The sequence below is a fragment of the Halictus rubicundus genome, chromosome 2 (genome assembly GCF_050948215.1).
Source record: "Halictus rubicundus isolate RS-2024b chromosome 2, iyHalRubi1_principal, whole genome shotgun sequence".
In the NCBI taxonomy this organism is placed as follows: domain Eukaryota; kingdom Metazoa; phylum Arthropoda; class Insecta; order Hymenoptera; family Halictidae; genus Halictus; species Halictus rubicundus.
The window spans coordinates 2227326-2252677 of NC_135150.1; the positions used below are offsets into that span (position 1 = coordinate 2227326).

Genomic DNA, 25352 nt, shown 5'->3' on the forward strand with positions numbered 1-25352 from the left:
CGATTTTATACTAATAAATATTACTTAAACGTCACAGAGAAAAATGTATGAAAGATTTTGACGGCACATTAATTTTGAATCGATAAAAATGGAAATTCTTTTTTTTCATTGAAACTTAATCCAAAATACAACAAAGAAATGTCAAAATGGCCTATACGATACTCCAATTCCGAAAACGATAGATGAAACTAGAAAAATAAACGTCATAACGATTTAATTCTGAAAATATATCATCATGAATATCTATAATTTCAGTATTTTTCGGGGGAAATAAATCTTTACGTTCATAACATTTGGAATTAGGGAATCTTATTTTTACAGTTTTCTATGTCAAGTGTGGCTGTAGACAATTTTTACTGTATATGAATTTTAAGAGGTAGAAACAGAATATGAGATGATACAACTATAATTAATACAACAACTAACTGTGGTTATTGCAGAATTTACAGTACCAATTTCTGTAATTTTACATATTACGATTAAACACTTAGTGACACTAAATGAATATTAATTCATTTGTTGTATCTTCATCTACCTTGGAAATACAAATGGATATATAAAATTTACAATTTACAAGAGAAATATTTATACATTGTATGGCGTATAATAAAAGGATATTGAACTGTATATTATTTTTTATTGAAACGGTGTTTTCCTGTTTTAGTTATTAAATACAATGCAAATATTGGGAAGAATATGAATTTGTGATGTAAAAAATGCACTTTGAATTTATTTCAGGGTGTTTTTAGTCAATTTTCACTGTAACAGATAGGGATGTGAGGATCCAGAGTCTAGATATACTTTCTAACAAAATAACTTTCCATGACTGAAAGGCTATTTACGAATGCTCGTTCTTTTATTGACAATTTTATGTACATTTCTTATCATGTTATGGAGCATGTCCACTCAGATTGAATTTACTCCAAAGTAGACAACATTTCATGCATGTACTTTCAATTTGAAATTATTCGCTCGCGCATATTGGGAAATACACGACACGGTACATCGTCAATACACAAGTGTAACAGTCAACGCAGAAACAGATCTTTTACCAGTCGAAGTATGAGAAAAATACGATAGTGAGTAACGGTTAATATAAGCACTGAGTTCTTGAACTAGTACAGATAACTGTAATTCCACAATGATAATGGAAAAAATGAATTTCATCGAGACACAAAATACTGAACCGGCTGTAGTACAAAGTATATTTAAGTCTATTTATTGCTCTTCGTGAAAGCTGTTTCCACGTTGACCTGTTATTACGTTAAGTATTCAGCCGCAATAAACGTAGCGAACTGCTTTTACACAACCTTTTAGGGAGTACTAGCTCATAAATTCACAGTACAAAATCCTTCGTTGAACAATTCTTACATGTTATTGAATATACTGTGTTACTGAGTATACGTATTAATGAGTTTACAAAGCCGACAAGCGAGGGATAGCTTCGTAGAAGGTTTATAAACAAAAGTATTGAAATACGTTGTGTACAGGGATCGGGGAGAACGTTCCTCCTTAAAAGATCTGTGCGTGAGAATTTGCTGCCTGAATCACGCTAATATTTTACTATTAGTTACATAATAAAGGTAGCACTGATTTCGCTAAGAGATCGATCAAACTCTTCTTTGAGATAATGAAGACAATCTCAGCACCATTCATCCTACAAGGACAACTAATCTCGCTCGCAACGCGTGCAAGTATTTGACAAGAATTAAACCTTTGGTGCACGACGTGGTTCACGTGCATAATAAATAAGTTGCTGCATCATAATGATAGAATATCGGTAACTTTGCCTCGTCGTCCTTCCTCTGTAGAAATGAAAATGTCGTACAAACAACCAATTTAGTAAAACATGGGATGACCAAAAATATATAATAATGGAAGTTTGAAGGAAAGAGGTTAAAAAATTGTAGATATTTACTTTGAAAAGGAGTCTAGTAGGAACGAATTGCGGGTGGGACCGTCGCACATTCATTTTTGTCTAGCGTGTTATCTATTACTGGCCTGTAATCGATCGTCACCTGAAAAAAATTTTCATTGATTAAAGCTTACATCGATATTATCTAACACTATACATAGATCATTACTACGTACACTTCCTGTTCTCAGATCGATCTTCGTTAGCGTGTGCTTCCGCCAATGTTGGTCCACCGGTTTTGCTTGTTGGCTTTCTATCGGCTTGCTATAATCGTATTCATCGATTCTATCTTTGAAATCTTCACGCGCATGCGCTCCACGGCTTTCTTTTCTATTCTCGGCAGCCACTATCGTTTGCATTGCGTTCACCATTAGGTTTTGCAGTTCGAGGGTTTCCACGAGGTCGGAATTCCAGATCATAGATTTGTCGGATACCTTAAGGTCATCCAACTTCTTGTACAGACCAGACATTTTCTGGCATCCTAGTAACATTTTAAAATACGTTGGAGCATTTCATAGCACCATTCTTTTAGTATATCATTTTAAAGCATATGTTATACCTTCTTGCAATGTTTCAGCCGTCCTAAATACAGCCGCATGGGTCTGCATAGTTTTCTGCATGCTTAATCTCAATTCTGCGGTGGAAATACTACCATTTGCGTTTCGGATCGCATCCAAATTGGCCACACTCTCCTCTCCGGCATTCTAAATGCGCAGTTTGTATTATTTTCTACGCTCCAACGTTTACGTTTTAGTATAATACAGTATAATAGTACTAACAGGTCTAAGTGGTCCAATAGCTTGCCCGGGCGTGTTCTCAGCTGCAATTGTCTTAGCGCAAGCACGGCCGAATACAACTAAATCCAGTAACGAATTAGCACCGAGTCGATTAGCACCGTGAACGGATGCACAAGCGGACTCTCCGCAAGCATACAGTCCACGCACAACTGCGTCTTCGTCATTCTTTCTTGTTAGAACCTGTCCCTTATAGTTTGTTGGTATCCCTCCTTCATGTTTTATTTAAATAAAATTCTTTTACGATTTCATTGCTAATTCTTCAACGATAGTTTCAAGATGAATTACTCACCCATGTTATAATGTACCGTAGGAATGACAGGGATGGGTTCTCTCGTCACGTCGACTCCTGCGAATATCATTGCCGTTTCCGAGATACCGGGTAATCTGGCTGCCAGTTGTTCAGGCGGCAAATGATGGAGTTGCAAGAAGATGTGATCTTTCTCAGGACCGACACCTCTGAACAATTATGAGACTAATAACTTAATTTCTTCAATAGTTTTGAGACACCTTGTATATACCGCGTCCATGACTTACCTGCCTTCCCGGATTTCAATAGTCATAGACCTAGATACTACATCCCTAGAGGCTAGATCTTTCGCGACTGGTGCATACCGTTCCATAAACCTTTCACCTGCACTATTTATGAGGTAGCCTCCCTCACCACGGCTACCTTCTGTAATCAGGCATCCAGCGCCGTAGATTCCTAAAATTAACATACTTTTAAATAAAGCACAGTAGTCTCTTTAAAATATCTTTTCTCCATATTTTTCTCGTACCAGTTGGATGAAACTGTACAAACTCTAAATCCTGGTTTGGCAAATTCGCTCTGGATACCATCGCAGTGCCATCTCCTGTACATGTGTGAGCAGACGTGCAGGAGAAATACGCACGTCCGTAGCCTCCGGTAGCTAATACTGTGTTCTTGGCATGGAAACGATGGAGGGTACCATCTTCCAAGCAAAGAGCAAGCACGCCTCTACATTCTCCATCCTCCATGAGCAAATCCAGAGCAAAATATTCGACAAAGTAATTGCAGTCGTAGCTTAATGATTGACCGTACAAGGTGTGGAGCAAAGAATGACCTGTCCTATCAGCTACACAACAACACCTGTGAGCTTGACCACCTTTTCCAAACTTTAGTGACTGACCACCGAAAGCACGTTGGTAAATTTTACCTAAAACAAAAATTAATCATAAATCTAAAAGTGAGTTTCGTTTCATGAGTACAGTTCTAAAGTTTAACCATTTCTACATCAATCAGTGTTCATACGCATCAATGTTCAGACACCTAGCAACCAGAAAATGACTTGTTATTTTTAAATGTCAGTAAAAAATTTGTAGTATCCCCTTTTGGTGCAGTGGTAAATTCTTGCAGAAGAGCAAATAACATGCTGGAATATTAGTTTAAATATTAAAAAACCAGAAATCACATACTTTTCAATCATGGATGAAAACACGGGAACAAATCCGAATTATGAGGAACTTGAGAATATGCAAAATGAGGAATTAAAGAAAAATGATGGGTACAGAATACAATATTAGGAACAATTTCTATCGAAATTTTATGCTTTAATAATCGATTAGAAAAGATCTGGATTTTTAAAATAATTATCGTTCATAATATAACCATTAATAGCGTTATTTGTACATTTCCAGAGCAAGTATAAAGTCACGCTCGAAATCACAACAAAATTTAAAAGCACGTTCCCATTCTCGGTCTCGATCACCGATCAACACTAAAAGTTCAAGAAGATGGGTGAGCTCGAATGCTTTTGTAAATTTTGTACAAGATTTCAGACAAGTAAGCATATCGATCATGGATTTTTGTTTCGTTAATGACAACAAGAATTTGACACTTCCAGAATCATATTGGTATGAGAAGTACAAAACTATTTCAACTAGCTGGTGAAAAATGGAAACGAATGTTGCCTAATGAGAAGCAACCATACGTAGATGCGGCAAAAAACATTAAAAATCAAAAACAAGATCAACTGAAAAAGGAAAACGTAAATGTTGCTAATCCGACAAATATTGAACCAAAGAAGGATGAAAAAAGTAGACAGACTAAAAGCACAAAGAAGTCAAAAAATAACAAGGTTTGTTTGTCTCCGAACTGAAACGACCACAAGTTCCTTTCATTTGTAACCACTGGTAAACTATATAAAACTATATCTAAATTTCAGGAGAAAAAGCAAAAACAAAAAAAAAAGAATAAATATAATACAGAATCAGATACTGACTCCGCTGTTTCAGCTACATCGGCAACGTCATTCACAAGTGAAGATCTGTCGGATATGAGTTCATAGAGAGACAAAGAATGCTTATATCTGAATATTTCTATTTGTGATAAAGAGACAACGAATGCCTATATCTGAATATTCCTATTTGTGATTAATTCATACTTTGGTAATACTTCCGTTCAATGGTACTTTATAACAGAAGTTGTGTTTCATTGCCTGTGATCAAATTTGTGTGCTCCAGAATATTCATGACAAAATTGAATGTATGCTAATGCATTTTAGTAGCTTAATAAAGACAAAATTGTATTCATCTTCTATACAAAGCACACTATAGTAGCTACCATTTCATAACATTTACCATCAGTGGTTCGACTGAAGGGCATGCCACAGTTCTCCAATTCAATGACTGCCTTTGGCGCCTCACGAGTCATGTAATGAATGGCATCCTGATCACCAAGCCAGTCAGATCCCTTGACAGTATCATACATGTGCCACTGCCAGTTATCTTCTTCCATATTACCCAAAGCGGCATTGATACCACCTTGAGCAGCAACTGTGTGCGATCTTGTTGGAAACAATTTGGTAACGACAGCGGTTTTGAAACCCTCTGCGACCAAACCATAGGCAGCACGCAATCCTGCTCCACCAGCACCCACGACAACAGCATCGTAGGTATGGTCCACTAAGGGATATTGTTTGGAAACACCGTCAGATACTTTTGCTTTATCGTCTGGTGTATAGTGGAATTTACGGTTTGTAAAAACTGGTAGGCCCAAATTATTCTGCAATAAAATTGATAGAATCAGAAAAAAACTTTCTAAAGAGGAAAAGTTCAGTAATCAATGATTTTTACACAATTTACTTCCTAGTTACATCGATTACATCATTACTTCAACATTCACTGGTACTTGTCAAATCAAAAGTGTTATTCAATCTCAAATTTAAAATTATTCAACTCTTTAAAAATATTAAAGTGAGTTGATAAATGATATTTCAAAAATACTCCAAGAATTGATATAAAATATAAGAATTGAAGAACTCTGCGTTTAATAACGTTTAATAATACTATTAGGAGCAATTATGCGTCAATAGTAAAAATATAATCAAATGCATTTTCATAGTATCTGTATCATCTGGAGCACATGAATAACGTATATAGTTGCTTGATTGCATTATTCATCTATTTATAAAACTTGAAGCAGGTTTAAAGACCAAGTTGAAAAAAGTTGCACGTCTCGCTGATGATACAGACTGCATTGACAAATAATCTAGAAATGAACAATTACAAGTTTCAACGTTTCATAAGATTTTAATTTTTTCGTTTTAAATCAATACACACTGATTAACAAATATTCTCGTATAATTTTTAATGTTATCATGATATAGTTGTTAAAATTACAATGACGTTGTAAGCTTAATTACACATTATATAAACATGATTCAAACGTATTAATAACATTTAAAGCACAAGGGGTTGTTATATTAACAATGAATACATATGGGCCCCAGCGATGGCTGCAAACTGCAAAAAACGATGGTCAAAAGAAAGGTTAATTCTGATTCATAAGATATTATCGGAAATCGAAAAGGCAAACACGAAAAAAACGTTGAATTGAATTATTCGTCGAACGTCTTAACGAAACATATGAAAACTGATAACCAGTTGAAAAGTAGCTGCTCACACATAGAAAATTAATGCAAAGTCTTCGCAATAGGAATATCACTTAACATATGTACATACATACAGTTCGCCATATGGAGATAAGAGGAAATGATACGCGAGGTTGACGAAACGCTGTTGCATTAACATATATATTTCATTTTTAATCTTCCATTTTTTTTTTTCATATACAATTTATTGCCAAGAAGAAAAATTAAATATAAACATTAAATACATTCTATACATAAATGTGTTTCGCAAGGTTGCGTCAAATATATAGTATAAATTAACGGTATCGGGGTTAACCGATTATTCAAAATACGCTTTCTATTTTCGTAATCGTTCTTGACAAAGATGGGCCGAAACTATCGGTAACGAAAACAAAACGTAAAACGGCACTACCAAACTAAATCGCATATATAATTTAAAGAGTGCAATTTCCCGCTAATGCTAGGCTTCCCGTGCCGGTGGCTCGTCCGCAATTATAATTAATCTGTAGCGTAATGCCGTTGGACGGTTTCGGTGTATGTAGTTATACCGTGTGCTTAGGCCTGATATCGAGTCGGTAGTAATGCAAACGATTGTGTTAGCGGGGATAAACCCGGCGGATATCGCAAATCAACGTTGTTGCATTCACGGTGTAAAAGTTTGATTGTGTGCAAAAGCCGGCTGCCATGCGGGGTGGCGCGTACAAAATGAGGGGAAGTGTAGAATCGAGAAAAAAAAAATTAATAAAAAGACTCGATGTCAGAATCGTCTGCTAAACGCTCCGGTAGCCTCCCTCAAGCGAAGCCAGACGATCGTGACTGTTGATCGCTGGGTAGGTATTTACGGGTACTTTTATTTAATATTCTATTTCTGCGATATGCGAAATAATGCGAAAGTCACGAGGAGAAATTGTTCCGCCGAAATCGATGCGGGGAGTCCGAGGTCCTCTTCGGGTGCATGTGTTTCGGCAAAACTTACGTAATTGACTCGACGCCGAATATCGCGCAGAGAAGGTGCATCGTTGCCAGGATAAAAATTATATAACTTAATGAAAAACATCTTACCAACGATGTCACACGAGTATTTCTCGCGAGCAAAGGCGACAGCTTCAGTAACCCGCTCATCTCGCCACAGCGTCACGTAACCGATACGGGTTTCGCGAATATTTTTTTTTTGTTTTTCCTTTCGTTAATCTTTTCCGACGATTCGCGCACCACCTGGCCGAATGCGCGTTTCTACAGTGCCGTGCGCGACTAACCCCAATTTTTCGCAACTTCACTCGCGCACTTCTCGCACGGCGAGCGTGAAGCGTTCGAGTCGGTTGAGTACCGACTACTGGCGGAAGCTCTCAGACGAATAGCAGTGCTGCCAATCTCGACGCCGCTAGATAACCTCACCTATGAGGCGGCCGCTGGTTTTCGGTTTCATTTATATCCACAATTGTTTCGTGCTCATCGTTTTTCGAGTACGAGCACCGTTCGTGCCGGTGTTCTACAACCGAACACACAGGTCCTTTTACTTTCGGTGCATCGGAGTTCACGTGTCGCACCAGTATATAATCGCAGGCGGGAAAATTGAACGATACCGCGAAGGAAATAAATCTTCAAGGGGTTCTCATTTCTCTTTACTTGTCGGATGGGGTGCTAACGGTATCGCGAATTTCGTGGTGGTTCTATTGTACCAATTCTAAGAGGAAAAGTGACTTACACGTTCCGTATACCGTACATATTCGCGCCGATGCATTTTTATCGAGGAATCCGAGCGGAAAGCGAGAGTACTCTGGAGGTCTGAGGATCTAATTCGTCCGTCAGAGGTGGATGAAATTTTGGAGAAAAATTACTTGAAATAATCATTGTTCTACAATTCAAATGCAATACAATTTTAGAATAATATAAAATATTTAAAATTAATATTTTATTTTCATGTATATTAATATTTTCAGAAATTATATTTAATCGTTACGAACAAGAGAAAAAATTAATTAAAATATATAAAATATTTCAAATAAAGTTAGTTCTCGCTATTTTCAGAATCGTGCAATATCTTCAAAATTTTTTCCAACAAATAAAATATTTTATTTTCAAAAGTGCACGTATGATTTCAAATAAAACAGAGTGTTTAGTATTTATTGTCTGAAATATTTTACCCAACTCTGTTGTTCGTTCTCGGTTGTGTTACGGGACCAAAATATTTTCCTTTCAAGTTCAAATTTGATCGTTCTAGATAGAGCAGTGGTTCCGCTCGAGTCGGTTCTCGCGAGCGTGTAGATTACATCGCTACAGGACAGAAACCTCGGGCGATATAGAATTGCCTGCTTACGCTTTTCAACCATACAACGTTCCGCCAGTACAAAAAACACCGGTGTTTTATGAGGCTGTTAGCACGCAGTTCGTAACGGTGATCGCGCTTAACCGAGCTTTATTTCCCACAACACGGGGAGAGAGCGGGAAAAGGAGAAATGAAACAGATTCGTCCCGTGTTTGCGGGGTTGACGGCACGACGCGTGTCGCGTTTACCTATTGGTCGATTCTCTGTAGGCTCGTCTCTCCTTTACATACATACATACGAGCAAGCCTCGCCGCGCGGCGGCCATATGGTGGGGAATCCAATAGCACGCTACTCTACCAGGTGCTACTTACACGACGACGGTAATGCGAGTATTGGTAGGCGTAGGAGTATTCTGCGAAAACAGGTTTACTCGCATCTACAGGGTGGCCCATAGAAATAAAGAAAATTACCGCTAGCCTCATTTGCAGAAATGTCTTTATCAAGACGTCATCCCGCAACATAAATACATACTTCCCTTAACGGGTCACGTTCCCGCCTATCGCCACGTGCTTTCAACCAGAAACAGATTTTTCCTCGATAAGAATGAATGATTTATTATTAAATTTGATCAGCGAAACTGTTGTCATTATAAATTCTTTATACACACAAAATTACGACTGTTTTTATTTGTGATGAGATGATTCATTTAACGAGCCGGATTTTCATGCAATAATTTAACCTATATTTCAAAGAGGAACAATTAGACGATTACAATTTAGTCGATACGACACAAAACCATAAAAAAATTTTTTAAATTTAGTTTAAATAGGAAAAATACTAGCAACATCTGTTATTTGTTGTGAACGCAAATTTGCAGTTTAAATTGAAAAAATTTATTGCGGAAGTCCAATAATCGCAAATATTGTTACTACAAGTTGTTATTATGTTGAAACAAACGTCGAGAAGTAACACGGAAGCTTAGTAGTGAAATTGATAATAAATACAGTATATTTAATACCATTTCTGGCGATTTAGAAATTTTTCTGAAACTTGGTTTACTAAGTCATCGTTTATCTCTGTTCTTATTCCAAGCAGGCACGAAAGGAACATGCAGAGTATGTTCCGCACACAGGCTGAGAAATGACGTGAAAGTGAAGGGATCTTGTCTTTAACATTTTATAAAATAGAATCCAAATCTACGGTTCTGCCACGATAAGAACTCGTTGGCTCGGTTTAAAATATCAGTTCAAGTCGAGGCCATATGAATATGCCTATACACGATACGAACGTAGCGGGCAAGGGCGCCCGCCAATGGCCGTGGGCACAACTACGGGCAAAGCAACGGACACGTGACTTAGCGGAGTGGGGGTAGGCCGTAGAACAGCCGTAGCTGGTCACGTAGCTGTGACAATGCGTGTGACAAATACATGGCACCGTTGCCCGTAGGGGCGTGGCTTCGTGCCCGCCGTTCTGGGACAAGAAAATCGCTGCCCGCACGGGCAGACGCTGAACAGCTCTGTATTCTAACTCTTCTGTCTGTGTCGCTTTGTTGTGCGCATGTAGCTGCAATTATGCATACCCTTGAACGACGACCGACTAATAGCCTTTTGTTAAAATTTGAAAGTTCAATTTTCCGTCTTAAAATAACACCTTCGCTATTTTAGATTAGCTTATAACTAGACAGCAGATTCTATGCATTTATGACAAAAATGAGTAGGTATCATTTAAAACAGTAAAAACATTAGAACAATTTAAAAATACTGTTATATTATTTTCAACCTATTAAACGTATTAAAAAAGGAAGTAAATTTCTGTTTCGCTTCAGTTTGTTACAATTCAGGTAGAATATTTTTATTTTGCATAAAGATCCGCTTGTCTACTTATAACAATAGTTTGCATAGATGAAATTCTCGATGGCGTTGCTTTATAGAAAGACTTTCGCTATAAGCAAGAAAATAAAACTTGTTTCGGTCAAATTATTTAATTTATTTCATTAACTCGTTCTATTTGTGTGTTTCCTGCGAATACATATAATCCGCAGATCGTATACACAATTTAAACAGTTCTGACTGCGGTATCGCAGAATACGTTTATCAAGAGAGATCCCATTTTTATTTTACATTTATGCGAAAGTCTACAAGTACAGAATTCATTACACGAATATGGACTACAGGCGAATACTACATATAAAAATTTTTCCAGTAAAGGACAATCTGCGCGAGACTAAAAAAAATAAATGGTCATTGGACGCGACAAGTATATGTTCCACACGTGGTAAGTATGATATTTCGTCGCTGGAGAACATGTAAATGCGGTGTCACACGGGTCCGCGTCTCCGGTGGGAATTAATTACCTGTAGAAATATCGGCGCGGGAAACAAATACGCGGGGGCCACCCGCGGGTCTTGATTACGTTGACGAACTTTTTAATTGATAAGGACGGGATCGGTGCGCGGTTCGATATAGAGCTCGTATCAGTAAGCTCGAATCGATGGGGGGACGTGCTGCGCTTCCTCTTCGTCTAACGTTGAGTCGATGACGGGTCGATAAGAAATGCTGATCTGCAAAAGCACGTACAACTGACGTCTGTCGACCTTTTTGTTACGGATATCGCACACGTCCGGTAGGAAATATTATATCGCAACGCGTTCAACAGTGTGCACGATTTTTCTGTTGGCTGCGTTAACTCGACGATACGGTTGCCAACAACAATATTGTAACTGTTTACATTGTAGACATTGTTTTTTCACAAATCAAGATACGTTTATACCATAATTTTTTGGAATTTGTTTGATTCACACTAGAACTACCGAGATTCAAATTCTTTGTTTTAATTAAGATTGTAAAAATGTGTGCGTGGACACTTATTGGATAGATTTATTTGTTCGGACGTATTTTACGAAGAAAGACATGGAGTGTCTTGATAAACGTGGTCTTGTTGTTTTTAAAAGGTAATACTAACGAAAGAATTGTTTGCTGGTTTGTTAGAGATTTTTACAAAATGATTTCGAAATAAATGGTTACGGTGCACAAAGTTCTTGGTCTTTGTAGAGCCAATGATGCAATTCTATAAAAATTGCGTCTTTGAAATGTCTATGGGAAGAAATATGGGACACTTAAATGAAAAAAGTATTCATCCAACAAGAAAGTTGGAGTAAACATCCTAACAGGTTTTGTAAGAGGAAAACCTGAAACTGTTGATTTTAAAAAACGGTAACAGACAATATTAAGAGATAACAGTAGTTTTGAGAGCACTTTGCAGTTTTCACGTTTCTGCTGAACTCAATGCCATTAAATTTTGTTCAATGATGCCATGTGATTTTTTAAATAATATCACTTAAGGAAATCACACGGTCTCGTTCGAACTATTTAATGTTACTTCTATTTTGCTATTGCTAAGCTACATTTACGAAATGTTTATTATTGTCTCATGTTGCCTATTTTGTATAGAAAAGTTTTTGTTAACACGAGCTATGGAGCTATCGTATCTTTTCATGTCTTTCACTCGAGGAAAGTAAGATTAGCAAGGCTGTATACATGTAATTGATGAATCAACGATAAAAGCACTGATAACTCACTGCTCCATCTTCACGAGCCCACGTAATCGTATGCTTGCGCCAGTGATCAGAATATGGCCGTTTCTTTTGGTCTTCGATCGGTTTCGAGTAGTCGTACTCATCGATTCTTTCCTGAAAACAATCAAATAATTTTTTAATCGTTCGATCCTAAAAACTCACACAAAACAAACGACTGAATAATTTATGCCAGCCATATTGAATTCTAGATTTCATTTTATTTCAATGTAACGAATTGTACTGTTTTAGACGAGAATTTTTCCCAATTGTTTTCTAATTTGTTGCATTTGGTAATTATAATAATTGATAATATTAAATAATGTTTAAATCTACAGTTAAAAGATCATAATAAATAAGTATTGAAATATTAGGAACAATCAGGAACAATTCATATCAGGAACAATTTGACAAACAGTTTTTTGAACAGCATCGAACAATTCATCTCGTTGAGGCTTCCGTCATTCAATCTCCTTCAATTTAGAAGGAATAAATATCATCTCTTATATTACATAAATACCTTGAAGTCATCCCGGGCATGCGATCCCCTGGATTCTTTTCTGTTCTCCGCCGCGAAAATAACATGCATGCAAACCAGCATCAGGTTTTGTAATTCCAGTGCTTCCACGAGCTCTGTGTTCCAAATTAACGATTGGTCCTGAACCTAAAACCATTTTGCAAGTATCTTTAGACGTAATCGACGTGTTAACCGGCTACGGTAGAAGAACGACCGCATAGACGTTACTTAAAACTTCGAATATTATAATTTTTAAGAACGAAAACAAAAATCAAATATCTGAGATAAAGTCTTAAAAATTGATTACGAGTAGACTGCGGACGTTTATGAAAAATAAACATTTGTCGCTTCGATTGCAAGAAACGAGAATTAAATAAAAATATATTTCTTCTTTAAACAATTCTAATAAATTGTAAATAATATAATAACGTTTTATCCATTGATCTCTGTCGTGGACGCATAAAATCTATTTATTTATCTAGCTCTACTAATCACGTAGTAGTAATGACTAAGACGTAGAATGCTAAATTGTTATCAAAATTGCTGATAAATACAACTATTCGATCGCATTTATAAAAATCTATTAATATTTGATTGTTCCAGAAGCGGACGTTATCTACGTCTCGACGGTGTTGATAAGACAACCAAAACAACAAACGTTACATAAGGATGACTGTAGCAGTCGCAACGAACCGTGACGCGAGCTTACGTAAATGGAAAAATATCGCTCAATTCACCTACACATATATCAGGCAGATCGCAGGTGTATAACCGCGTCATCTCACGGCATCCTCGTTGCAATACGTCGCAGGTGCGGAACACCGAGCAATATCGTTGCATAGTCCCTTGCATCTCCTCGCGCAGCTCCGCAACAGGAACGCAGCCTTTCGCGAAGCGGGTCGCGTCGAAACGGCAGACAGATTGTTCGCTAACTGCCTGCTCGCAAATACGTTGCAAAACAAGAGAAAGCTTCTAAAGCATGTTGCCCGAATGTATTTTGTTCCCGAAAGCTATAGAAGCTAGAGCAGACAGAGAAGCTAGCGAAGCTACCGAAGCTATGGAAGCCAGATCAGATAGGGGAGCTAGAATGGCTATGGAAGTTAGAGCAACCAGAACAAGCTAGAGCAGATAGAAAAGCTCGAATGGCTATGGAAGCTATAGCAGCTAGAGCAGATAGGGAAGTTAGAAAAGCTATCGAAGCTGAGGCGAATAGAGCAGGCAGAGAAGCTAGAGCAGCCAGAGCGGATAGGGTAGCTAGAAAGGCTACGGAAGCTGCAATAAATAGAGGGAAAAGAGAAGGTAGAGAAGCTAGAATGGCTATGGAAAATAAGCTAGGAAACGCGGGAAAGATTCTAGTATAAAAGTTTGCATCGAGCTAGGCAATGCGAACAAATTCATACGACAGACAAGTGCTTGTCACGTTCACTAAGAAGCTGGCGAAGCGAATGCGGAAAAAACTATCAGAGGAGGTGATCGAGCTAGTCAACGAGGAAAATTCATACGGCGGACAAGTCCTCGTGACGTTCACCAGGCCTCGTTATACAATCGATCTGGTCGGCGATTGCCTTGCCGAAGACGACTAGCTCCAGAAGACTGTTGGCGCCCAGTCGATTGGCGCCGTGGACAGATGCGCACGCTGTTTCACCGGCAGCCCAGAGTCCTTCGATCACCTTATCCTCCTCCTTCTCCCGCGTCAGAACCTTGCAAGAGCCGTAGAAATTGCCAGTCGGTGATTCATGCACGCCGTTACTCATACCCCGCTCGAGTAAACCAGATCGGGTTGTCTTGCACCTCACCTGTGCTTTCCAATTTGTCGGTATACCGCCCATGTTGTAGTGCATCGTCGGTATCACTGGAATCGGCTCTTTCTCAACATCCACGCCGGCGAACACCCATGCCAAGTGCGAAATGCCTGGTAGCTTCGTGCGGATCGTTTCCACAGGTAGATGGTGCAGCTGCAGGAAGACGTGGTCCTTTTTCGGACCGACGCCTCTAAATTGAAGCAATTGGATCATCAGAATAACAGATTGGGATTCGATGGTCCTCCGATCCTCTTTAACATGTTCCCGTCGGCATGTACCACCGGTGGTACATGTAAGATGGTCCCATCGGGCGGTGTGTATCATCAGTGGTACAAATGATTTTTCTTTGTTAAGGAAAAAAGGAAACTTTTTCCTAAGTTTGTAAATGGACTGAATCACAAATTTCCGTCCCACGGCGAGAAACACAAATTGTAGCGTCAGCGTCCACTTAAAGCTACCGTGTTACATACAGTACAGTTTATTAAATAACAAAATTAACCGAAATACCTCTCATTCGTGAGCCCGTTCGCTTCTCGTTCTAGTTCATTAATTATTTTTCATGGACATTTTACCAATGTGTTCGCGACACTTTTCTGATTCGAATCACACCAAACATGACACTGTTCGAATCATCTTTACCGATTTATACGATAAATCGTATCGTACATGAGACGCGTGAATGCAAATCAGGATGCCACGAGATGCGTGTACAGATAATGAAGAATTCAGATATCGTTCATTCGGATAATCGAGGTTCCACTCAATCACGAATTAACGAAGAAAATATGCTCCGAATTGGCTCATGTCTGGTCTCATTTTAATCAGAAAAATGCCACGAATACGATGAATGTTTCATACAGAAATAATTAAGAAATGAGGAGTGGTGATCAATTTTTCACGTCTACAGTGTTTGCACGATAATTGTCCGAAACACGGGTCTAGACAGGGGCATATATCGGTCAGAAGATTCTATCCCCCTCGGTTCATGGCCCCTCGCGGGGTATACTCCGCAGCAGTCGGGATAGTTCTGGGACTTTTATCGGCTAGGCATTTGGGACACATATAGAGTAAACACTGTATCGTCCACATCTTCCTCGCAGACGTCGAGACGTTACTGTAAACAGCTGCATAACTTTTTTCCATCCCTTTTGCAAAGTACTATCGAACATTTTTAAATAATTTGTTTATATACGTCACCTGCCCTCGAATATTTCCAACGTGATTGCTCTCGAAACAACGTCACGGGACGCGAGATCCTTCGCGTTCGGCGCGTATCGTTCCATGAAGAATTCTCCTTGGGAATTCATTAGTTTTCCGCCTTCTCCTCTGCTGCCTTCCGTTATCAGAATACCGCTGCCGTATATGCCTACCGGAAAATATAACTGGCAATGCTAGGAGGAGAATTTCTACGGGAAACACTGTTCCTTTTAGGTTGGCATAGAATATACCGGTCGGATGGAATTGAAGAAATTCCATATCTTGAAGAGGCAATCCCGCTCTCGAGGCCATCGTCATTCCGTCGCCGGTGCAAGCGTGAGCAGCGGTGCAAGATAAATAACATCTTCCTGCTCCTCCTGTTGCCAACATCTGGAGCAAAGCGGCAACTTGTGTAAATTTGTATTCTGCCTGTATTCTCCTCATTATATTGTGCTCGGCTATTATACTGTAGACGGCTCGCGCGTTCGACCGTTTTTATTCGACGATCCGTTGCGGTTTGTTTTTCAGTTAGCGCAAGCACGATGTAATTGAGATTAACGAGAGAGTATTTCGACAGAGTGATGAGAACAAACCTTTGAATAAGTCGATTAGAACGATTATTTATACGCGATCGAAAGATATGGTTCGGTATACGTTCTCTATTATTGGCTGCGATTTCTTTATAGCAACGATTATTGAGAATAATTTTCGTATTGTAAAAATATAAAATAACATTGAAAAGTGTCGCGTGAACTGAACAAATGTTTTATGAATATACAATATTGGTTGTGATATTTTATGAATATAATATTGGCTGTCGCGAAAATCGAACAAATATTTTATGAATATATGTATAATCGCTGTGTGCAATGACTTCGTGTCATTTTTAATTTATTAAAACTATTGATGAAATTAATAAATATTTTTCTATCGCAAAATTCTACTTTTTTATAAATTGATATCTGTCAACAACTTGTGCCGTCCAGTGATAATTGTTGCACATTTATAACACGCTAAAGTGTTGAAAAATATATAAAGTGCAATGTTTAATACAACCTAATGCGACTTCGTGTCATTTTTAATTCCTTAGAATCATCGATTGAAGAAATAAAATATCCTCCACTTAAAAATTCTATTTCTTAAATATTCACTTTCCAAAAGTGTGAATTCACATAAACTTCTACAGTCTAGTGATAACAATGGAAGCCGGACAAGCGTTTAACCGACAAGGAAGAATGCAGTTGATGACCGGTGTTTTCACGATTGCATCAGCATTATCTTTGATTTTTATGTCCGAATTTAAATTGCAGCCATGAACAGTGTTCTTTCCAACAGGTCAAAGAAATGGGATCGCAAATAGGGTTGATAAAATGGATTACCGTGTGATGAGCCCTGAAACGATGCAAGAGGCCGGTCTCTAGTTCCCATGCCAAGACGCCCTTGCAGCATTGGCCGTGCATAAGAAGATCAAGGGCAAAGTATTCGACGTAATAATGCACTTCGTAGCGGAGGGATTGTCCGTATAATGTGTGCAATATCGCGTGACCGGTTCTATCCGCAGCGGCACATGTTCTGTGTGCCTGGCCGCCTTTTCCGAACTTCAACGACTGACCACCGAATGCTCGCTGATAGATCGTTCCATCTTCTTTGCGAGTGAACGGGCAGCCTGGATATCCGAAAAGTTTCAACAACAGAGCTTGAATTACTAATGCTACGAGGACGATGCTCTGTGATTTATTTAAATAATTTGAAAAGTAAAGCTACTTCTTCATCCCTTTTCTTTTCACTTTGCACACTACAACACATATTACTTATCCGAGTTATTCGATAGTTTCTCAAAATCTACGATATAGAATGGGTGATTAAATTGAATCACCTGCACAGATCGAGGATTTTACATTGACGCAATCAATTATTAAATGTAAATTTTAGCAACACTGAATTTTTATCAATGTTAATGTTTGCAAATGACAAATGCATATTTATTAGCTGCACTCTAGACAACGTTATTCCTTGCATGGTTAAAAAATATGGTTTTCTTACTGTGACTCTGATAACTTAACCATCGATAACACACATGCAATCAGTATGATTTCTTAATGAAATGTTCAGTTGCAATAACAATGTTAACTGTAAATATAGGACAAATCTTCATTAACATAAACCATTAACATATTTTGGGATTATTATTTCATAGAAGATTCTCAAGCGCCATTTGAACGTAGTGCAATCATTGAAGACCGTACTAGATAGTCTCTAGTAGTTAAGGGGTTCATTAGATATTTTTCTATAGGAAACATGGAATAATAAAATTGGTTGATAAATAGGAAGAAAATTAATTCCACTTGGAAAATTGCAGGTGTCATTCGCCAGTTGCAGATTTTATTTATTTATAGAACTCGGCACAAAAAACTTGACACGGTTTCGTTTTTCCTCCTTTCACGAAGCAGCATTTAAAGAATGTTGTGTACGTGAAGAAAAGTTAATGCGACAAAGATGTTCTTAGACGGTTATAATTGAAATTATTTAGGTATTACCGTAATTTTCAAGTTCGTATACAGCACGTGGCGCCTCCCTGGTTAAAAAATGTATTGCGTCTTGATCCCCTAACCAATCGGATCCTTTGACGGTGTCGTACATATGGTATAACCAGCTGTCTTCGCTTGCCTCGCCGATCGCTGCATTTATGCCACCTTGTGCAGCTACTGTGTGAGATCTTGTCGGAAATAATTTTGTCACCACTGCTACACGATACCCTTTACTTCCTGATTAACGGAGAAAGGTGTAAATGAATTTTCTCAGAATTGTACACCGATCTATTTCAATACCGATCCATTTAAACTGTTAAACAGTGCGAGTATTTGAAGAAATCTATCGTTTACGCTAGCGTTCGTAAAATAGTTAAGGATATTGAAAAAGTACCTTTCCGAAGAGAAAGGAGTCTCCTGGAAAAAAAAACCATTCTATTTTATGTTCTAACGTCTAATTACTGGATCGCTCATTAACACTTTTCAATAACTGTACTAAATCAAAGAGGACTTAAACAAAAGAAATTATTAGATTGGATTGTTACGGAATATTTTACTTCTGAAATAATTATGAAATTAATTAAGGATTAGCTGAGAATTATGGATTCTTGAGAGCCATCGAATAATTGCCGGTAGGTAATGTGTGTGAACAAATAATAGTAAAAGTATTGTATTAAACTAACTAAGAATCGTATAAGTAAATGTTACCTAAACCGAACGCAGCCCTTAAACCCGCACCGCCAGCGCCGACGATCACAACATCGTAACAGTGATCGATCATGGGATAATTCTGCAAGAAGCATTTCCAATTTTCTATATTCGCAGTGCCAATGCTACAATTAACTTGCAAAGTAATACTAGAACTACGTCACAATGACGGGTTCCAAGTTTGTTGGAAAGATGCATTTATAGGGATTTTTCATATAATGCTACGACACTTGAAGTATAGGACTTCGATCGTTCAAGGCACAAGAAACATACAGGATGTCCCAAAAATGTAAGGACGGTGATGCTCGCCATCGAGGCCTCGGTCGCCGAAGAGACTACGCTACAAATCCAATAACTAAACTTCTTTACTTTTCATTATTTTTCTATGGGATTTTCACCAACATATTCGTGGCATTTTTGCTTATGAAAATGACACCAAATATGATATAATTCCGATGACATTAACTTGTGTAACGAACGATGGATGTTACTTCCCATTACAATTACATTAACGGAAGATTAGTGTAAATATGATTCGAATGATATCGTGTTTGGTATCGTTTTAATCAGAAAAATTCCACATATATACTGGTGAAACTCTCAAGTCATAAAAAAATCATGAAAAATGAAGAGGTTTTGTTATTTTGGTATTGGATATGTTACAATCCTCGGCGACCGAGATCTCTCGAGCTTCTTGGCCCCACACGGGGTATACCTCTGCGACATATATAGAAGAATTCACTGTATTACGATGTAAATCGGTAATAATCCTGAATAAATGCATTCTGGTTATTTGTATAGAACGATATACAAAAAATTAGTTTCAGTGTTTCTCAGATCTAGTGTTAATGAATACATAGAAATAATATATATATATATATATATATATATATCGAAAACTTGTTACGTTATCACTGTTCTCCTTTCCACATTTCGCTTTCTCCGCCGGACTGACGTTTACATGAAAACCCCGCAAACCTTTCTTGCCGAAGCGTCGAGGTTGTGTCGCGAAACGCTGTAAAAGTCGAACAGTATAAATACGAGGGCGGTGCACGACGGGTTTCGCCGGTGATTAGTCCTTACAAGAAATCCTGATAACCGATTTATGGATCGTAACATCGCAACCGTGTAGAAGTGTGTGTTCTTGACACGATCCCCGGTCTCCGGACGCACGGCACGCGAGAAACCTTGATTCTCGGTCGTTCGTCATTTGATAAAAGAAACGGGACAGTACGCTACTTTCAGGGAGCAAGGGGAGCAAACACAGTACTCGACAAATTAGATTTTCTGGTGACGAACAAACTTTTTCCCATGTACGAGCCGAGCCCTGTCGCGCTTGGGCCAAAACGATTAACCGCGTTCCAACCTTTCTTTCGTTTCGCTGGCAAAGTACCCTTTTTCCCCATTGAAGATATATCTTAACGGCGAAGCTTATTGTTAGTGCCATTCGGTGAGAAAAATCGAAAGGACTTTTGAAAATAGATATGTAATATTCGATAAATTTTCGCTTTTTATTACGTAGAGTTAATCGATTTGAACCCATGCGTTACCGCAGTCATCTGGTTCTAATTTTCTAGATATTCGTCGACAATCTTTGTTGCGCTTAAATTCTGATGAAATTCATGGTCGTAATCTCTCACAGCAGACACGCGTTGTTGCTCGTTGATATTTGATACGCGTATCCCTTTCAAACGACGTCTTGTCAGTAGACCATGAGTAAGTTGTTGACAGTGTTAAAGTTGTCACATAGCTCAGAGATTTAATCATAATCGAATTATATGGATTTCTAAATGTAATAATTATGATACGTCGGTCCAATTTTTAATCGAACGAAAAGAAATTCGTGCTACGATGAATTGCTCATGTTTAGGCTCAACGATTAAAACGATTATGCTCAAAATAACCTTACCTAGATCTGACCCACATGTTTCAGAATTCAGACCTCCATTTTATCGCAAAATACTAACTCAGACCCATTTAAGAAACGATTAAGCGTTTTGTGACTGGAGTTGCAAATTCGTGACAATGAGGTTGCGTAAATGTAAGCAAAACTCATTGTCAGTCACGATAAGACGAAGGTTTAGACTAGATTCGAGTTGAGTCAATTATCGTAATCTATAGATCTATATGCAAAAAAGAAATTTTCTAAATTAATTGTAAGAAACAGCATTAGATGAAAATGTATTTCCTCTTTTCACAATTTCGATACGTCGAAAAGAACCGAAGAATGTCCTTAAACAATTTTGTCATAAATGCATAAAATATGCAATCTAGTAAGCTATATATATATCTTACACATATCTTAACTCATAAGTATGGCAATTAACATAGTTCTAAATGCTGTTAAGGTACATATCAATGATGACCTCGGCTAAGAAATCAACGAGGACATTAAAGTTCTGAACAATTACCATTGCACTTTTTTTTTTACAAGCATAACTTTTATTGCACTTGCAAAAATACAGTTCGAAACATAGACGATTTATCGGTATAATTATTACAATGGTTAAGTTTGACTCGCGCTGACGGCTCTTTTTCCCGCAGGCTCTTCCTCTTTGGTATTGTTTGGACACCGAAGAGCTCATAGTGACGACGAATCGCTCTTTAGTATTAATAACTATGAAAACTGTATTCGGACGAATTAGTTCTACCCTCGCTGACGGTTATCGTTGTTAAGATTCGTTAAAAACGTGGACCACGCGGTCCATCGCAAATTTTAATTTCTTAATTTTAATTGTAATTTCTGTCTCGGTGATTAGGCCCTAATTAACCGAGACGTATCTTCAACGAAAATCGTTCAGCTTACGTTACGGTTACTTTATTTACCACACGTGACACGTTTACATTGCGTGATCGATTGATTCGCCTCGTCGTGCTCACTCACGTATTAAAAGCTTAGAAAAACGTTATGGTCGGAGTATTGTGCAGAACGTTTAATAATCAACGGTACCATTAACAAGGCAGTGGACATAGAAAAAATAACGAGTAAAGAAATTCAAGATCAAATTGTCAATGAAATTTTCTCGGAAGAAACGTTCTTTTGAAAAAAACGTTGATGCTCAGAGTAGAAAGTTAAATCGCAAAAGACGAAACAATGTTTTCGATAATTGTAGGCAGACTGCGGTTTATACGGATTCATGACAAAAACAAGTTAGTATAATTGAGAATAGTTCAGACATGAAAAAGATTTGAAAATGTAATATAGGGTAAGGGACCCAATTACTGTGCCTACATTAATTAAACTTATTTTTAAAGCGTAAAGAATATTAACAAAGATATATAAGACATATATATATTGACTGATTTTTATGAAAAAAATTGAATATCACTGTTTAAATATTCATTATGCTTTAAAAATAAGTATAATTAGTATAGGAAGAGTAATTAGGTCCCTTACCCTACTGATCACTATTTATTAAGATTATTAAAGAAAAAGTGAGCTATATGGCTGCTGTTGCTTGCCAATTGGTGTAGACACTTTTTGTTTTGCATAAAATAACCGCACTCCAGTTATAAGATAACGAATTCTTGTGTTGTCATTAGCTTGCTAATTGCGCCCTTACAGATTACTCTGTAGAAAAGAAGACTGTTTCACGAAGACCAGCACGAAATCAAGGCAGTGAGGAGATGCAAAAAATGCGATTAACGGTACCAACAATCAACGAACACAACGGAGAACGATGCTAAGGGTTAACACATCTACGATGTACGCACTTTTCTTTTGACAATGTGTGCATTTATCATAACAAATGGAATTCGTTCAATGTATGTATATCCGTCCATCATATCGAAGTAAAAAGAGCTTTCAAAAGGAGTTCAAGACCTTAATTTTCAACTGTCAATATTAATCTATTCAAGTCTAATAATTATTGAATCCATTCGAACATTACTAGATTTAAAACTGATTATGAATAACTAATTCCATAGTTCCATGTAATGACAAAATAAAAAATGCTTAATTATTACTTTTGTCTGTCTCATAAATATTGTAAATTTTAATAAAACTGTGAAATAACACGGCGAATGTAAGCAATTTTTAATATTACAGAGTCATATTAATGTTACAGAAGAATATATAGTGTTTCCTCGATATTTGTCCACAACTCGGGTCTACCCAGGGACATATATCGGCTAGAAGATACTATTCTTTGATACACTACCGAACGTAGAAAAGAACGTAGAACAGCGAAGCAGCTCGAGTAGCCTTGGTCGCCGAGGAATGTAACGGATCGGCTATATCGGTGTGAAACTAGGAGACCATTACTAATCCGATAACAAAACCTCTTTATTTTTCATTATTTTCAAAATGATACCAAATATGATATAATTCCGATGATATTTACTTGTCCACTCCTCGGCAATTGAGGTCTCTCGAGCTTCATGGCCCCTCACGGAGTATACACTCCCAGACAAAAAGATAGCACGCGTGTGCTATCTTTAATTTCTCGTGTTAAAATTACGCTAGCATGGAAACTCTAAAATATATGGAAAACGTACCTTCTACGTATATGTAAACATAACACAGGTTGACTTTACTTCAATGAGTTCTCTCAGTTGAAAAAGGAACACATAATCTGACGCAGACAAAATGATAGCACACTGGAACTATGTTTACATATTCTTCAGTGTTTCGTGAGCTTGCACGGAGTTACAGTGTTCAAGTTGTATCTAGAGCTTTGTCATATTGCTATTCTCATAATGGGTCATGGCAAAAAACTTAGTGAAAGCGAAATTAGCACAATTTTAGCTCTGAGAAAACAAAAGTTGTCTATTACTAAAATTGCAAAAGAAGTTAGTCGCAGTCGAAAAGTTATATATAATTTGTTGAAAGATACAAGTGCATACGGAAAGAAGAAAAGTACAGGAAGCCAGCAGCTTTGTCTGAACGCGATACACGAGCAATTATACGTGCTGCTTCTAATTCTTGTGGTACTGCGAGGGAGATCGCTAAGAAAGCTGGAGTCGAAAGAAATATACAAACTATTCGTCGTGTACTTCAGACTAGTAACATTATAAACCGGTCTGGAATAATAGCGAAACCATCATTAAATGCCAAACATAAGGAGGCACGTTTGTTATTTGCAAGAGAACATGTGTTTTGGAAGAAGACTTGGAGAAGAGTAATTTTTACGGATGAAAAGAGGTTTAACCTTGATGGACCAGACGGATGTAAATATTATTATCATGATATTCGTAAGAAACCAATAACAAAAATTCGACGTCACATGCATGGAGGTGGAGTAATGGTCTGGGCTGGTGTCGGATATAAAGGAAAAACGGAAATCAAGTTTATTCAAGGAACAATGAATAGCGTCCGATATCTCGAATTAGTAAAAAATCAAATTTATACATATGGAGAACGCATTGCGAAAACGCCATATATATTCCAACAGGACAATGCTGCAGTACATACTGCTAAAATTATTAAGGAATATTTTTTAAACGAAAATATTTCCACTCTTCAATGGCCGGCGTGCTCACCCGACCTGAATATCATTGAAAATTGCTGGGCAATGCTTTCGCAAGCAGTGTATGCTGAAAGCCGACAATTTTCAAACATAAATGAATTAAAAACTTGCATTGCAACTGAATGGGAAAATTTAGCTCAGGCAAAAATTAAAGAACTATATAATTCTTTACCTAAAAGGATGGTGGAAGTCGTAGAAAACAAAGGAGGTTCCACACATTATTAAAAAAATGTAGTTTGGCGTATATATTGCTATAACAAATATGTATACTTTTGTTTCATGAAACATACAGTTGTGTTGTACGAAATATATATCTTTATTTTTCAAGTGTGCTATCATTTTGACTGCGTCGGATTATGTGTTTCCCTTTCAACTAAAAGACGTAATTGCACTGAAGTCAATCTATGTTCTGTTTAGATATTCGCGGAAGGTATGTTTTACATACTGCACAGAGTTTCCACGCTAGCATAATTTTAACACGAGAAATTAAAGATAGCACACGCGTGCTATCTTTTTGTCTGGGAGTGTACTCTGCGGCAGTGGATAGGTCTGGGACTTTTATTGGCTAGACATTTGGGACATATATCGAGAAAACACTGTACTTTTCTATAGAAATGTGTACAGTAACAAGTTCAAATATGAACAAAATGATCTATGGTACTAATTAAGCATTTTTTGCTTGCCTTAAGACAA

The 25352-nt window shown here is 37.6% G+C and overlaps 3 protein-coding genes and 1 long non-coding RNA gene across 12 annotated transcripts; 2 read left to right on the top strand and 2 right to left on the bottom strand.

Annotated features, from left to right (window-relative positions):
• Positions 1-126: 126 nt before the first annotated feature.
• Sdha (succinate dehydrogenase, subunit A (flavoprotein)) lies at positions 127-7994 on the bottom strand. Its single transcript, XM_076803805.1, has 10 exons — positions 7665-7994; positions 5311-5734; positions 3489-3887; positions 3247-3415; positions 3002-3168; positions 2695-2921; positions 2475-2619; positions 2092-2396; positions 1919-2018; positions 127-1805 (listed from the first exon to the last, which is right to left on the bottom strand). The coding sequence occupies exons 1-9, from the start codon at positions 7722-7724 to the stop codon at positions 1932-1934; spliced, it is 1983 nt and encodes a 660-aa protein (XP_076659920.1). The 5' UTR covers positions 7725-7994; the 3' UTR covers positions 127-1805; positions 1919-1931.
• On the top strand, positions 3795-5304 carry LOC143363341 (uncharacterized). 3 transcript variants are annotated; one of them, XM_076803944.1, is made up of 5 exons: positions 3795-3917; positions 4088-4235; positions 4369-4513; positions 4575-4808; positions 4896-5304. In XM_076803944.1, exons 2-5 carry the CDS (start codon positions 4156-4158, stop codon positions 5016-5018), a joined length of 582 nt encoding a protein of 193 aa, XP_076660059.1. In that variant the 5' UTR covers positions 3795-3917; positions 4088-4155; the 3' UTR covers positions 5019-5304. The 3 variants fall into 3 exon arrangements, with proteins under 3 accessions (XP_076660059.1, XP_076660057.1, XP_076660063.1); XM_076803942.1 differs by having other exon boundaries at positions 3912-4235; XM_076803948.1 differs by having other exon boundaries at positions 3912-4235; positions 4369-4468.
• LOC143363354 (uncharacterized) lies at positions 5751-17428 on the top strand. Of its 5 annotated transcripts, XR_013083808.1 has the most exons (4): positions 5751-7432; positions 11071-11142; positions 16190-16365; positions 17291-17428. It is a non-coding gene; the product is annotated as an uncharacterized LOC143363354 (long non-coding RNA). The 5 variants fall into 5 exon arrangements; XR_013083810.1 differs by lacking the exons at positions 16190-16365; positions 17291-17428 and adding an exon at positions 13560-13690 and having other exon boundaries at positions 5752-7436; XR_013083807.1 differs by lacking the exons at positions 16190-16365; positions 17291-17428 and adding an exon at positions 13560-13690 and having other exon boundaries at positions 5757-7432.
• LOC143363196 (succinate dehydrogenase [ubiquinone] flavoprotein subunit, mitochondrial) lies at positions 11142-20254 on the bottom strand. Of its 3 annotated transcripts, XM_076803801.1 has the most exons (12): positions 20099-20254; positions 19192-19273; positions 18493-18720; positions 17335-17621; positions 16207-16345; positions 15956-16124; positions 14753-14948; positions 14459-14656; positions 13698-13892; positions 12960-13103; positions 12446-12556; positions 11142-11428 (listed from the first exon to the last, which is right to left on the bottom strand). In XM_076803801.1, exons 2-12 carry the CDS (start codon positions 19262-19264, stop codon positions 11342-11344), a joined length of 1827 nt encoding a protein of 608 aa, XP_076659916.1. In that variant the 5' UTR covers positions 19265-19273; positions 20099-20254; the 3' UTR covers positions 11142-11341. The 3 variants fall into 3 exon arrangements, with proteins under 3 accessions (XP_076659916.1, XP_076659912.1, XP_076659908.1); XM_076803797.1 differs by lacking the exon at positions 20099-20254 and having other exon boundaries at positions 13698-13895; positions 19192-19413; XM_076803793.1 differs by lacking the exon at positions 20099-20254 and having other exon boundaries at positions 13698-13895; positions 14459-14948; positions 19192-19413.
• Between the last annotated feature and the right edge of the window lie 5098 nt (positions 20255-25352).

What these genes read in the sequence shown, in the direction of transcription:
- Sdha (XM_076803805.1), bottom strand. Translation starts at nt 7,724, where the DNA reads ATGAGCGGGTTACTGAAGCTGTCGCCTTTGCTCGCGAGAAATACTCGT. An exon ending in TGTACAGTTTCATCCAACTG is followed by an intron (nt 3,416 to 3,488) that starts GTACGAGAAAAA and finishes TGTTAATTTTAG; the next exon opens with GAATCTACGGCGCTGGATGC. An exon ending in TCGATCTGAGAACAGGAAGT is followed by an intron (nt 2,019 to 2,091) that starts GTACGTAGTAAT and finishes AATTTTTTTCAG; the next exon opens with GTGACGATCGATTACAGGCC.
- LOC143363196 (XM_076803793.1), bottom strand. Translation starts at nt 19,264, where the DNA reads ATGATCGATCACTGTTACGATGTTGTGATCGTCGGCGCTGGCGGTGCG. An exon ending in TTGGAAATATTCGAGGGCAG is followed by an intron (nt 14,949 to 15,955) that starts GTGACGTATATA and finishes GCTTCAATTTAG; the next exon opens with AGGCGTCGGTCCGAAAAAGG. An exon ending in GCGATCTGCCTGATATATGT is followed by an intron (nt 13,104 to 13,697) that starts GTAGGTGAATTG and finishes AAATGGTTTTAG; the next exon opens with GTTCAGGACCAATCGTTAAT.
- LOC143363341 (XM_076803944.1), top strand. Translation starts at nt 4,156, where the DNA reads ATGGATGAAAACACGGGAACAAATCCGAATTATGAGGAACTTGAGAAT. An exon ending in TTGTACAAGATTTCAGACAA is followed by an intron (nt 4,514 to 4,574) that starts GTAAGCATATCG and finishes TGACACTTCCAG; the next exon opens with AATCATATTGGTATGAGAAG. An exon ending in AGAAGTCAAAAAATAACAAG is followed by an intron (nt 4,809 to 4,895) that starts GTTTGTTTGTCT and finishes TCTAAATTTCAG; the next exon opens with GAGAAAAAGCAAAAACAAAA.